The sequence below is a fragment of the Rutidosis leptorrhynchoides genome, chromosome 2, assembly GCF_046630445.1.
Source record: "Rutidosis leptorrhynchoides isolate AG116_Rl617_1_P2 chromosome 2, CSIRO_AGI_Rlap_v1, whole genome shotgun sequence".
In the NCBI taxonomy this organism is placed as follows: domain Eukaryota; kingdom Viridiplantae; phylum Streptophyta; class Magnoliopsida; order Asterales; family Asteraceae; genus Rutidosis; species Rutidosis leptorrhynchoides.
In genome coordinates, this window is record NC_092334.1 from 230,576,374 (window position 1) to 230,591,011 (window position 14,638).

Genomic DNA, 14,638 nt, shown 5'->3' on the forward strand with positions numbered 1-14,638 from the left:
AACTGTACGGATGGATGATGCAACCGTACTGGTTGACTTGCAACTGTACGGATGCATGTGTAATCGTATGGATGCTAATCAGATCAGTAGTTGTTGTTTAATTTAGCTGTTTCCTAGCCGTTATGCTGTCCGCGTGACTTGTGATTATCAGGATGTAAATTCTGAAAATGCATAAGTGTTAGGTGGACTTTTAGCGGCACTTTTTGTGATTGATTTTCTGTACTGTGCTGTTTTGTGTTAACAGACAGAAACTAACTTGATTTACCTTATGTTCAGGTGATAAGGATAAGGAAGCTGCTCAGTGATAGATTATCTGAGCTTATTGTTGGTATTCGGTGAGTGGGTCTATCTCCGGATAGAGTATTAAGTAGCTGACATGCTACTTGTTCAGACTCTTTACTCTTATGTTTATGTTCAGTATGAATACCATGTGTAGTTAGTTATTGCCATGCTAGTTAGGACGATTGCATGACTGATTATCTGTGTTCTTATGTGCACACTGTTAGTTGGACACCAACCGATGCGGCAAGGTTGGGAACCCACCGACGTTGCAAGGTCGGGTTGGTGTGAGGTCGACCGTGGTAGCCTGGTCAGGTCATGATGTTACTGATTGTTTAGTATAACATAGAAGGACGCATGTGTTGCATTCGGACGGTTATGCAGTGGAATCAGTAAAGCGGACTATCGGTAGACTGTAGTTTGATCAGCTAAGTCGTGTGCTCGTACAAGCCGTCGATCCTCATATTGTCAGTTGTTGTTGTATGCTAGTTCAGGACGTTAGCATATCTGTGGCCTTTTCATGTTCAGTTGCTTATGCTTGGTCTGTTAGATAGTATCCACTCACTTAGCAGTTGTGCTAATTCCCCCACATTTCTACCCCTTGCAGGTTTAGGTACTGCTGCTTAGGACGGGTGTTGCGGACGGGTTAGAAGACATGTTTGACTACAAGCTTACTCTGATGTTTTCTATCCTAATGATGTTTTCACGTAACACCGTTGTTGTATAAAGTTGGTTTGTAAACAAAGTTATGTAAACGTTAATTAAGGCTATTTTGGTAATTAAGTATTTACTTCCGCTGTGTTTAAAAAAAAATCAGGGTGTTACACTTTGTGCCGGAATTTGGGAATAAGCTTTGTGCAATCGGTGATTCTAAATAGCCAGAACTTTAGCTCGTCCGAGTTTGTTCGTCCTTCACGATTTGTTTGGTAGTTTCATGATCCTGAGTTTGTTGGTTATTCAAAGTTAGATGCTCTCATTATAGGTTTTGGTGTTAGTTTCGTACTTCGATGTCCCGTTATTCTATTGTTTGGTTTTCCCGTTAAGCTATTCATTTCAAAACTATCTTTTCCATATCATACCGGATAACGCATCTCTATCATCGTCCCCCGTCCTTCTTCAATTTGATGTTACTACCTCCTGCCACTGCCCTTTCTTATTTTGACGCCGCTTTATCTTTCTGGTCGTTCTTACTATGATTGCTTTGGTGGGTTGTTTCTAACGATGTCACCCTCATAGGTCTACTCTCGGCTTGGCCATGGCTGGGTGTTGCTCACTGTTTGTTTTAGATGTGTTAGTGTGAATGTCGTTTGGGTTTGTAAGATTGGTTGCGATTTTAGGTGATCCATGTCTAGGTTTAGTTTAGTGGTTTCCGATGGTAGTCATCGGCGACTTTTGGTTTGTTGATTTAAGGTTTTTCGATGATTTTTGGTTGATGGTTTGATGGTGTTTGGTGGTTGAGATTTTTGAATGGCTTGATTTCTTCGGTTACACATGGACTACTTCTCCCGCATTCCTCGATGGTATTCCTCAGGATGTCATTAACCTTCATCATCAGTTGCAAATAAACGATCTACTTTTTGATGAATTTTGGTGGAGTGCTAAAAATGAGTTTAGATGTTTGTTAAATGTCGAATGTTTTGTTTATTTAGCATTTCTGCAATGTGAGTTAGGGTCATGGCCAATCATCATCCATTGTGGGAGGTGATAAATTCATATTTAATTTTGATATATCCATTATATCATTTCATCATTTCCTAAAGTACAATGTATGTATAGAATAGTTAGGTTGAGGTGAGAGAAAATATGAAGAGTATTTTAGGAAAACTGTATAAAAAAAGTAGTGGATTTATCAAATTTGAAAGTGAAAATATCATTACCCACTATTTATATATCAATGAATTTTCTCACTATAAGTGATTAAAGTCTAAATCAATCAATTTTTATTTTAACTACCCGTTTATTTCTTTTTTCTTATTATGATGTATGTGAATAATTAAAATTAATAGATATTTATTATTTGTTATATGTGTTGACAATGAATATTGTCTATTATATGTGGCATATAATTTTAATCTTACTAATGTAATAGGTAGTTTACTTATTATTGTATTAGTTAGTTTTACGATGATAAATGTATTTTACCACACTTGTAACTTTAGGAGGTTGTTAGTATATAAAGTAACCTCCCACCCACTTTATCACTAGTTGAGTTATTCACACATTTCACTACTTGCAAGTATCTCTCTCACAACCTTATCATCATAATATTTGTTCTTAACAACTAAACCCACTTACACTAACAAAATCAATCGACCTTAGCTAAATTTGGGATTAACAATATGTGTATAATAATCAACTGAATATTTTAAACTTACCATATTAACCTTTACGGGGTCTTTGGGTTGCGTATTCATAGTTAACGGAGCGTATTATAGGTGTGTATATGTATTGAATATAGTCCGATGTATTGAGCATTTTTTTAAGTCTCCGTTTCGCGTATAGTTAGTCCCGTTGTGTTCGTAAGATTTTTTTGAGTTGAACGATGGGCTCGGAAAAATTTAACTCGCACCGAGCGAGAAGATAGGACCCGCTAAAGATTCGGGTGAAAATGAAAACTTGAGGGGTCATGTAAATTGAGGCCAATGTGAGGGGCCGATTGCAGTGTGAATGCAAAGTTGAAACTACAATCTCAAACAATTATGAGTTAGGGGTAATAATAATAAGTATATGGGGATGATTCTCACACACTCTTTTTTGATCCTCACACATTTATTTTAACCTTTTACTCTTCTAATAATACTCTATTTCTTTAAATTGGTGTGTAAGGATAAAAAAGTGTGTGTGAGAATATATAGGGGTAATGTTTACAAGTATTTAATGAATTAAGTAGTATTTAATTGCTGATGATGGTGGCCAGAACTCTCTCGAACCTTACAAACGAACTCTCTCGTTAGTTATTAAAACCCTAATCTCTTATTCTTTTCCAATCGCCCAATCATCTCTCGGAGGATACCAATACCAATACCAATACCAAATCATACAAATCAACCCCCAACCGCCGGTAACAATCATCCGATGGCAGACGAAGCTAAAGCAAAAGGTAACGCAGCGTTCTCGGCCGGTAATTACTCTGACGCCATCCGTCACTTCACCGACGCAATCAATCTCTCACCAACAAATCACGTTTTATACTCCAATCGATCCGCTGCTTACGCCTCATTGAATCAATTTACCGAAGCGTTAACTGACGCTAAAAAAACTGTCGATCTGAAACCTGATTGGTCTAAAGGCTACTCTCGGCTCGGAGCCGCTCATCACGGCTTACGTCAATACGACGACGCCGTTTCAGCTTATAAAAAAGGTCTAGAAGTTGATCCTAATAACGAAACATTGAAATCTGGTTTAAGTGATGCTCAATCAGCACAGTCAGCTGCTGCATCTAGATCACGTGACTCGGCACGTGGTGGACCGGCTAATAGTTTATTTGGCGATGCGTTTGGACCGGATATGTTGGCTAAGTTAACCGCTGACCCGTCTACACGGATGTTTATGCAACAACCGGATTTTGTAAACATGATGATGGATTTACAACGAAACCCTAACAATTTGAATTTGTATCTGAAGGATCAGAGAGTGATGCAAGCGTTGAGTGTGTTGTTGAATGTGAAGATGCAAAGTGGTAGTGGTAGTGGTTTTGGAGATGACGTGGAGATGCCGGATTCGCCGCCGAAAGAGCGGAAACGGCCGGCAGATGAAGCTGAATCGGCGAAGGAGAAGAAGCGTGAGCCGGAACCGGAACCTGAACCGATGGATGTATCGGAAGAAGAGAGGGAGGTTAAGGAGAGGAAAGCGCAGGCGCAGAAGGAGAAAGAGGCTGGTAATGGTGCTTATAAGAAGAAGGATTTTGATACTGCTATTGGACATTATAGTAAAGCTATTGAATTGGATGACACTGATATTTCGTTTCTTACTAATAGGGCTGCTGTGTACTTGGAGATGGGGAAGGTACACACTTGTCACTTAACTTTATATTTTTATTTGCTATATATCAGTGTGTATATATAGATGTGTCTGTGTGTGTGTGTGTCAGATTTTTAAAATTTAATTGAATTGGATTGGTATAATGTTCAGAATGGGAAAAAAACTTTATAAGAGCACTAGCAGTGTAGGAGTCATTTAGTGTTAAATTTGAGTGTTAAACTTAACACCGGGATTTAACACAGTGGCTAAAAGAGGGGAAATCGTTCGGTATTAAATTTCAGTGTTAAATCATTATTTAATTGTTTTTTAACACTTTATTTAAGAAAAAGAAGGAAAAAAATAAAGAAAAAAAAGAAACACAGCATTAACCGGAGGGGAGTCGTTGGCTTCAGTGTCCCCGGTGTTAAATCCATTTAACGCTGAAAAAAATGACAACTCGTAGTGCTCTAATGCCTAGGTTTTTGTTATAATTTATTTTGTTTTTGTTTTTTTTACTTTACCTGATTTGGATATAAATAGCTATTTTCTGTTTTTTTGCAGTATGATGAATGTATTAAAGATTGTGATAAAGCTGTGGAGAGAGGAAGGGAGCTTCGTTCAGACTATAAGATGGTTGCAAGGGCTTTGACAAGAAAGGGGACTGCATTGGTTAAGATGGCTAAAACATCGAAAGACTATGAACCTGCAATTGAGACTTTTCAGAAAGCCCTTACAGAGCATCGAAACCCAGATACTTTGAAGAAGCTAAATGATGCAGAAAGAGCAAAGAAGGAACTGGAGCAGCAGGAGTACTATGACCCTGAACTTGCTGAAAAAGAGCGTGAAAAAGGTTAGCTTTTTATTACTATGTGGTAATTTTGACCCGCTTACTTAGGATCAGGGTTATTTGGGTTATGGTTTTTGTACAAAACGGGTTGATTGGCTAAAATCATAGAATTAAACATAATGGGTCATACACTCGTATTTGTAAAAAATAAAGGTAAAAGGTAGAAGGTTTTCTCTATTCGGACTACCCTCCTGGGGTGAGTAATCCAACGGCCCAGCAGGTCCTGGCTGTTTCCAATCCTTCCCTGGCCACCACTAAATATTCGTCCCAGACGGGATTCGAACATGAGACCTCTTGCAAGGAACTCAGGCCCCAACCACTAGGCTATCTAGTGATGGTTCATACACTCATATTTGTCTAATGTTTATTAGTGCATACGGCATTACAACCTGATGAATCATTTTATCTAAAAACATAATCATTTTTTATGTAGTGCTCAATAGTGCTCAACTGTGTCAAGAATTGTGTTTTTCTTCAAAAATATGGTTGAAGATTTTTTATTGGTCTTTCTACACGTATAATTTAGCCTGGTTCTTACGTGGACTTGATGTTTTAATTTACAAATCTACCTCAGGGAATGAATATTTTAAAGAGCAGAAGTACCCAGATGCCATTAGGCACTACACGGAAGCTTTGAGAAGAAATCCCAAGGACCCGAAGGTATTGGTTTCTTTTAATTTACAAATCTACCTCATTTTGATTTTTGAATGTGTCTTTCAGTTAATTTGTTCATTATTAGCTTATACTCAATAAAAGAACTTGAAATAAGATCAATATCTTTGTAGAAGAGTGGATTTATTATAGTCAATTGGCCATTATAAAAAATGTTAGTTTTCATTTTCTTTAATAGGCATACAGTAATAGAGCTGCTTGCTACACAAAACTCGGTGCAATGCCAGAAGGTTTAAAAGATGCTGAAAAATGCATTGAAATTGATCCGAAATTCTCCAAGGGTTACACAAGAAAAGGTGCCATCCAGTTTTTCATGAAAGAGTTTGACAAAGCTTTAGAGACTTATCAGGAGGGATTAAAACACGATCCTCAAAACCCAGAGTTGCTAGACGGTGTGAGGAGGTAAAGTCGCAATTTATATTAAAATAGTTATTTTCTTTTTATTTTTAATTTAATAATATTTCGATATACCTCTTTTGGCTAACTGTGCTTCTCATTTCAGCTGCGTGCAACAAATTAACCGAGCCAGCCGTGGAGATTTGACACCTGATGAGTTGAAGGAGAGACAGGTTTGATTTTTTTTTCAGAATTGATTTTAATGCAGCGGTGGAGTAGTAGAAGTGACAGTTTTTAGTCTAATAACGGTTTCTTGTTTGCAGGCAAAGGCAATGCAAGATCCAGAAATTCAGAATATCCTTACAGATCCTGTTATGGCCCAAGTATGTTTCATTTTTTTGGTTATGGGTTGTTGTAAAATGATCCCTGGTTGGAATTTGTGGTGTGACATGTGCATTATTTGTACAGGTGTTGAAGGATCTTCAAGAGAACCCAAAGGCTGCGCAAGATCACATGAAGAATCCTTCTGTGATGAACAAGATTCAGAAGTTGATCAGTGCTGGAATTGTGCAGATGAGATAATCTGTTTCATAAAACACTTGTTTTTTTTCCTTTCTTTTTTTCTGGATGTGATTTGAAGAGAACACGTTAATTGGCTATGGTTTTGGTCAAACTATTAAACGGATAAGATGATATGCATTTTAGGGAATACATGAATCTTCATTTTGTGTTTCTACCATTTTTTATTTTTATTTTTTAATTTGTTGCTCTATGGTTGGAGCACGAGGTGTCCGTGTCTCTTTGCCAAGGTTCATTCCGGTGTCGAAAATGGACCTGAATTCATTAAAGTGGGGTATCGTTTGGTTTCATTTTGGTGTCCATTTCAGTATCGATTTTAATCGTGGACCAATAAGAAAATAGAATAATAAAAAAAGAAAAAAAAAGTTGAAAACACCGTCGGAGGGGCTCCGACGGTGGCCAACGACCTTGAAATTGACGGTGAGCCAGTATCCAAACTTAGCTGCCGTCGATGATGGACTGTGAAATTGACCACGGGACACCATGAGCTCTTATAGTGCAGGATCGATAACATAACCAATGGCATAATACATTGGCTGAGATGTTTTATTTATTTATTTAATTTTAGATGGTAATTTTGGATCACGAAGGTCAGGTTTATGTTGTAGAATTGAACTAGAGGTTTAATTTTGTTAGAATTAAGCTTTAAAATGGAATTTGAGGATTGAACTCCATTTGAAGTATCATGTTCTTCATGAATTTATCCGAATTTAAGCTAGGTATATGAAGATTGAATTTGAACTTTAAAGTCGGTTAAATCAGAAATTGATTAGTGTTTGATCGTCCCCTACTCCCCCTACAAACCAAAGTGGAAAAACAAATGTTGCTATTGATACCATATTAAACCGAAAGCAAATGATTTTAATTTGTGTTAATTCTGACACTTAAGTGATTCTCGAATGTTTATCGTGTTCTTTCATTTGACGCCCTTCTACGACATTAAAAAATTATCTGAGTTTGATCTGAAATATGTCAGTAACTCATCTTAATATATGTAAAACGGGTTCTATCATGGCTATAATAGAAGCTGATACCTAAAACACAGCTATAATAGAAGCTGATACCTAGAACACAGGTAACGTTTTCATTCCAATCACAATTATTACCACTATAGCCTCCTCAATTGTAAACGCTCTCTAGAATTCAATTAGAACATAACCCATAGTTGAAAAAAGTTGTGGAATGTAATTAGGTCACTATCTGTACACGTTTGATTACATTTCTACAAGCTATCTTCATACGTTTTCAAGATCTAATACACAGATTCATACTTTTGACAATTTTCATCATCATACCTTTCTTTATTCACACGTCCCCGATCTTCATCATAATGGCAATTACACACGAATTGTATAATTTAGACAACAAAAAAGTAAATATTAGTGCAACATATTGTAACAATTTTATTTGGTTTAAGTATAGTTTTGAAAGATATATTATTTATACAAAACTAATGCAATTTAATACATTCAAATAATTCCCACATAAAATGCTGTAATATGAGTCCAAAAGTTTTACTACAAATTATATATTTCTATAATGACCTAAAGAACAAAATATTACATTAATATCATCGTTCCACATGAACATAAATTGTATCTAATCCGTGTTCGTACAATCATTTGTCTTTCTTATTTGGTAAAACCACTTGAAACCTTTTTTTCTTGTTCGTGGAAACCTAAGCAAATAATCCTAGCTTCCATGTATATATAGACCTCAAACTGTTTGAAGTTATATAATCATCAAGCTTATTATTAATCAATATGGCCAATTCGACAATCGTTTGCCAACTAAAATTGTTACTACTAGTTGTTGTTGTCGTACATTTCTCCGAAGCTAGACTTCCAAGATTTATCGATACGCTGATTGGTTCTACTAATGACCCACAAAGCAATAGCACGATATGGGCAGTTCTCGTTGCTGGTTCTAAAGGGTACTATAATTATCGTCATCAGGTCATTATTTTGCTCAAATTTTCATCCTTCACTAACGTACGTTAAAATACTTGTAGTATATAACAAAAATTTAAAATTATATGTTTTATTATAATTCAGGCAGATGTTTGTCATGCATATCAAATACTGAAACGTGGTGGATTAAAAGATGAAAACATAATTGTATTTATGTATGATGATATTGCCAATCATCCAAGCAACCCAAGGCCGGGTGTCGTAATTAACAGTCCCAATGGCTCAGATGTCTATGCTGGTGTACCAAAGGTATAATCATATATGAATTCTTTCAAGTACAAGTTAATTTTTTTCGTCGAAAAAACATAATAACATTAAACAGATCTGAAATCAATAAGTACAACCGAAACAAATGGATATCAAAACATAGCCAAACAAACAACAAAACTACACAACCTAAATCACCGGTCTAGCCAAGAGCATAACAATGTCAACAAAGCCAACAGCATAACAATGTCAACAAAGGGTAACGTAAGTAGCAAAAACACTAGAAAGCGTACAAACATAAACGAAACCAAACAGTGGCAACTGTTGGGAGATAACAATAATTAGCGGTTGATATGTAAACAGTGAATTGTGTCAGGATTATACAGGTGAAAATGTAACAACAACCAATTTCTTTGGTGTACTTCTTGGAAATGAAAGTATGGTGACAGGTGGAAGTAAGAAAGTTGTAGCGAGTAAACCTGAAGATAAAATCTTTGTGTATTTCACCGATCATGGCGGCCCTGGAGTTCTCTGTAATTTCATTTATAAATTACTCCTTATCATTTTTAATTTGTCAAAAAGGATCAAAATTTGATATGTTCTTTAGTAATCTAATAATATTCATGTCAATAACCATAGGTATGCCAAACTTTCCATACATTTATGCGGATGATTTTATTAATGTTTTGGGAATGAAACATGAAATGGAGACTTATGATGAGATGGTAATATGCATTTTGTTCTTCATTTTCATTTCTGATTGTCAATTACAACAAAAGAAAGTAATCATTGAAATGTTAAATGTAGGTTATATATGTAGAAGCATGTGAAAGTGGTAGTATTTTTGAAGGACTATTGCCTGCAGATATGGATATATATGTGACAACTGCATCGAATGCAAATGAGAGTAGTTGGGCCACTTATTGTCCTGGTATGAAGCCTTCTCCTCCTCCAGAATTCGACACTTGCTTAGGCGATTTATACAGTATTTCATGGATGGAAGACAGGTACTTTTTTGTTTTTTGTTTTTTGTTTTGTTTTTTTTTTTTTTTTTTTTTAATTTGGACATTTGGTTAGCTACACACTAATGAATATCGTCTTGATTTGTGCTTTTTTTGTGACTTTTGGTTTCAACAGTGACTCTGAAGATTTAAGGAATGAAACATTGGAACAACAATACAAAAGAGTTAGTACCGGAATTTTGTACATATATATTTACACTTAATTTACAATTAATTGAAACAAGATGATACTAAATACTTGTAGGTGAAAATGAGGACATACAATAACCATTCTTCTATTGGATCTCATGTGATGCAATACGGTAATCTACAAATGAGCAATGAGACTGTCTCAGTTTATCAAGGTTCAAGTCCTTGGAACTTTACTGCAGACCCTATTGGTTATTTCATTCCGATGGGTGTTGTTGACCAAAGAGATGCAGATCTTTATTCAATGTGGCAAAAGGTACGATCACTTAACGATAACGTGCTACATTTGGCTATGAATGATGTTATATTTAGTAGCGAATTGATGTAATATATTACATCTGCAGTACAAAAGATCAACAGAAGAATCGCAAGAGAATGCTGAACTACTCAAGAATATTAATGACGTTACGGCACATAGGGCACATTTGGATACTAGTGTTAATATGGTCAAAGAATATTTACTAGGAAACAGACTAATATCATCGAGAGACCAAGGGTCGGCCCTAGTGGATGATTGGCGATGTCTAAAATCAATGGTGAGAAACACCTGATCTTTCTCGTTTTTTATACCATAATATAGTTACTTCATGTTAATTTTTGAAACTTCGATTTATTTATCAAGGTTCGAACATTTGAGACGTACTGTGAATCGTTGACTCAATATGGTATGAAGCATACACGAACATTCGCTGACTTATGTAACAATGGAGTGACCGAAAAATCAATGGATCAAGCTACGAAGGCCGCATGTAGCTCGTATAAAATGGGGCAATGGAATCCTGCAATTTTCGGATACAGTGCATGATCTTTACAAAACGAAACCAACGGTAGATTGAAGGAGTGAAGAAGTGGTTTGTTTTGATTTTCAAATAGAGAACTTATCATTTGAATAACTGTAATTTTAGTATAGCCGAATTTCATAACACCTGGTTCTCGTTGTATTACCAGTTTATGTTTGTAGTTCGATCATATTTGAGAAAGAAAAAAATCAAAGGGCATCAAAAAGTCAATTGTTATGTATCATTTGAGGATGCACGTGCCTCGCACGTGACCATTTAACCAACCTTCCCTATCTAGTATAAATAGGAACGTTAGGGTTCATTTGCCGTTAGCATTTTGTGTTACACATTTGTTCTCTATTCTCTCGAGTATTGTAGCCTTTGGCAATCATTTGGTTATCAATACAGCATTCGAGTATTTCCTTCGATTCTATTTCTTCGTTTGTAGAATTCAATGCATACTTAGATCTTCTACGATTCTATCCTAGAAAGATCATAACATTTGGTATCAGATTCGTTGGATCCTAGGGTTTCAAAATCAGAAAATCACAAAAACGTTAGGGTTTATTCTTAAAAAAAAAATCGGCGGGAAGAAATTTGCAATAGTGTTGATTAAATCGAAGTTACAGGAAGTTTAGTAGTGATTTCGTGATCAGTTTTCCAAAATTTCGTGCTCGAATTCCCTGTATTCAGCACGTTATGATCGAAATTCATGAGTGAAGGTTTTTGAACAAAAAATCATCAATCCATCATTTTACAGTGTATTTGGATCGATTCATGAATGAGATGTGTTAATCGGTGGTTCATGAATATATTCCGTAAGTTCTAGTGAGCTAACCTGCTATTTCTGACAAGTTTTACATATCCGCCGCCGTGTTCTGCAGCGTCGCCACCGGCATCGCCAGGAATCTAACGGTTTTTCTGTGTTGCAGGTGTGTTCACGTAGTCATTCGTACAAGTACAAGAATTCTTATTCTCCAAACTTTATATAGAAATCTTTCTAATATTTTATATTATTAAATCTCTCTTTATGTTAAAAGAAAACTAAAAACCAGCCATCAAAAAAATTTAAACTTAATCCTAACCATCCATTAGTTAACTATCACTTAATCATAACCCTTTATTTTAATGACTCATCTTTATGACCTCGTAAACAATAACATTGCATTTAAAAATACTATATTACCCCTCAAATTGAAAAAGACACAGGATAGAAAATCAAATTTAGGGGTTCACAAATTCACTTTCATAAACGATTTTTCATCTCGACTTCAGATCAAAGACTTTAATCAGTTACCTAAAGGTTTCAACTCCGTTTTTTTATCTCGACAAATCAACTAACCCTCCGATTTGTGGATGAGAGTTTTTGTTGTAGGTGAGATTAGGGTTTTGAAGTATATATAGATACCAATTTCAATTTCAATCGAGCAAGAAGGAAGATCGGTACAGAACGCTTATGAAATATAAATCGACCAATATCAATCTCCCTAACCATATTCATACCAACATTAGTCCTTCGTTGATGTTGATGTTCGCATATTATATCCACAAATTGGCGATGGTAATTAAAGATTTATCGCCCAATATCACGCAAAAATGTATAAAATATAGTAACCCGTACTTCTATTCATTTGTAATTGTTAAATCACTTGAAACTGCAAGTGTTAAAAAAGATGTTATGCAGGCTCTTGGAATTTTTGATTTTAAGTTGATCAGGATTGATAGAAGTTAAAAGTGACGTAAACTCTTAGTTTTATATTTTATATATGATGATTGATAATTGATAATTGATAATTGAGTGATGACGTTTGGTGTTTAATAATACAGGTGTTTTGAGATATGTATGGTGCTTTTGTCCAATGATGATGATCAAGTGGGAGGTCGTGATTTGGAATAAGTTATTATATGTTTTAGTTTGCTATTCTAATCCATTACTGAACTACAAATGTTTAGCTTAATTCATTCAATTTTCTTTAGCAAAATATTTAACTATCTTTTGAGCATAAGACTTCTCAAATACTAAATTGATCACATATCATATCCAGACATTTATTTTCATTTCATGGCATGATATTCTTGTGCAGGCATGGACTGTGTTATTGGTAGAATAGTGAACTACTCACGGGACAGTAGGACAGTCAACCATGAATCTGACATTGTTTTACGGGCAAGGTATGCAAAATGTTTTTTATGGGCTTGTAAAATATGTGGATGTGAAAACCTGAGTGTGTTGGTATTAATAGGTTTGTGGTTTAGTGGCAATACGGCCATATAACTGGGGGTCAGTTCGACTTGGAAATGCTATGTCCCTTTATTAAACTTTTACAACACATATTTTACTCCAAATGTATGATTACAAGAAACTATGTCAATATTGGATACAATAATAGTTTTATTATGAAGTGCATTTACTGTATTAACCTAGCCATCATACTGATGTTACCTCATCCCTTCCAATATTAAAGAATGAAGATGTTGGGGGAAAATGTGGGTTAATGCGAGATTATGCTTAATGATTATACTGATCTTAACCCATAACAATAAGTGTTTTGATGATGGCATATGCACATAACTAGAGGTGATGGTAGACATCTTGACATAAATATACAAATTCACTAATTCACACTTACTCTAGCAAAAGACCAAAACCAAACAAAGCGTATAATAAGAATGTGGGTTTCACGGTTAGGTCTACGGTCGACCGGATCGTGGAACCTTGCACCCTGGTTTGTGAAACCAGGTGTGCACGGTCGACCCCACGGTCAACCGTGGGTCGAACGCAAAAGGTTATGTCCTAATTTCCACCGATTATAGTTCGACCACTTCGGGGCATCTATAATTTATGAAACTTGTAAAAGCATGTTGATATGGCCAAAACGGACGGTTATGTTTTAGTGTGCAGTGGCGTCGGGCCGCACGCCGTCGATCGAGGTCTCGCAACGGGGATGTACCCATGTTTTAAATTTATAAGGCCGGTGCCTAAATCTACTACTCCTTAGGGTAAGTAAGGGAAGTATGACCTAGGGTCATTTTTAAAGAAAGCTACTGAATCAAACCTAAAACCTGATAAAAATAACTAACAAGGAGTAGTTGTGTTTCTATTTTGGGTTTTCTAATTTTCTAAAGGATAAAATAAATACAGATAGGTAAAATTTGTATTTCGAATAAGGTTAAAGATGTACATGCTATGATTTCGTTAGTTACATTGCTGAGTTGTGTAATGATGGCTCATGAATAGTTGATAACCCTTTACCCGTTATATTGGTCCTACCGCCCCTGTCAGAGGACTGACATGTCACTGGGCATAATGTATGCGATAGGCTTGAAGATTCTGAATGGGCAGCAACGCCTCTTCCCTCGACGCCAGAGTAACACAGCTACTTGTTAACACTAGAAGGCTCTTTTATTATGAGCGACTCGATAAGGCAGCGTATTAATCTATCCATTTGGCACAAACTTTCTTAAACATAAGCTAAAGTAGAGGGTATCCCTTATCCGAGAGACATGATACGTTTCCGATGCTTTCGTTAATGATTAGTTTAAAAAAAGATTAGTTAGGTTCTTATTTAAAAGAAATCAACCATAAAGGAACGTCATGGCCAGACAGTAGTCTCCATGTAAATGTTTGGTTATCCTAACGGTTCCAATCCTTTATGGGTTTAAATAAACAGTTCCTATTACTAAAGAATCCCTCAGACGGAGTGCAATGTCTGAGACCGTGTTATGGTGCAATGTACTCTTCAGCAGTGAGGTCGTTTCCATGGCCATACATAACAGAGGTATAGAGTACTACAACCG

The 14,638-nt window shown here is 35.9% G+C and overlaps 2 protein-coding genes and 1 long non-coding RNA gene across 3 annotated transcripts; all 3 read left to right on the plus strand.

Moving 5' to 3' along the window:
* The first annotated feature begins 3,184 nt into the window (after positions 1-3,184).
* On the plus strand, positions 3,185-6,828 carry LOC139891702 (hsp70-Hsp90 organizing protein 1-like). The gene is made up of 7 exons (XM_071874681.1): positions 3,185-4,284; positions 4,801-5,089; positions 5,661-5,746; positions 5,937-6,160; positions 6,261-6,327; positions 6,418-6,477; positions 6,563-6,828. The coding sequence occupies exons 1-7, from the start codon at positions 3,355-3,357 to the stop codon at positions 6,674-6,676; spliced, it is 1,770 nt and encodes a 589-aa protein (XP_071730782.1). The 5' UTR covers positions 3,185-3,354; the 3' UTR covers positions 6,677-6,828.
* A 1,647-nt stretch (positions 6,829-8,475) lies between these two features.
* Positions 8,476-10,866, plus strand: LOC139891703 (vacuolar-processing enzyme-like). The gene is made up of 9 exons (XM_071874682.1): positions 8,476-8,628; positions 8,728-8,892; positions 9,227-9,383; positions 9,490-9,575; positions 9,658-9,857; positions 9,988-10,036; positions 10,117-10,317; positions 10,406-10,597; positions 10,684-10,866. Exons 2-9 carry the CDS (start codon positions 8,797-8,799, stop codon positions 10,864-10,866), a joined length of 1,164 nt encoding a protein of 387 aa, XP_071730783.1. The 5' UTR covers positions 8,476-8,628; positions 8,728-8,796.
* A 1,249-nt stretch (positions 10,867-12,115) lies between these two features.
* On the plus strand, positions 12,116-13,206 carry LOC139891704 (uncharacterized). The gene is made up of 3 exons (XR_011773809.1): positions 12,116-12,579; positions 12,668-12,720; positions 12,925-13,206. It is a non-coding gene; the product is annotated as an uncharacterized lncRNA (long non-coding RNA).
* Positions 13,207-14,638: the final 1,432 nt, after the last annotated feature.

Excerpts from the sequence above, each read along its gene's own strand:
- LOC139891703 (XM_071874682.1), top strand. The coding sequence starts at position 8,797 with ATGTATGATGATATTGCCAATCATCCAAGCAACCCAAGGCCGGGTGTC. Across the intron at positions 8,893-9,226 it reads TCTATGCTGGTGTACCAAAG|GATTATACAGGTGAAAATGT; the intron begins GTATAATCATAT and ends GAATTGTGTCAG. Across the intron at positions 9,858-9,987 it reads ATTTCATGGATGGAAGACAG|TGACTCTGAAGATTTAAGGA; the intron begins GTACTTTTTTGT and ends TGGTTTCAACAG.
- LOC139891702 (XM_071874681.1), top strand. The coding sequence starts at position 3,355 with ATGGCAGACGAAGCTAAAGCAAAAGGTAACGCAGCGTTCTCGGCCGGT. Across the intron at positions 4,285-4,800 it reads TGTACTTGGAGATGGGGAAG|TATGATGAATGTATTAAAGA; the intron begins GTACACACTTGT and ends GTTTTTTTGCAG. Across the intron at positions 5,747-5,936 it reads GAAATCCCAAGGACCCGAAG|GCATACAGTAATAGAGCTGC; the intron begins GTATTGGTTTCT and ends TTTCTTTAATAG.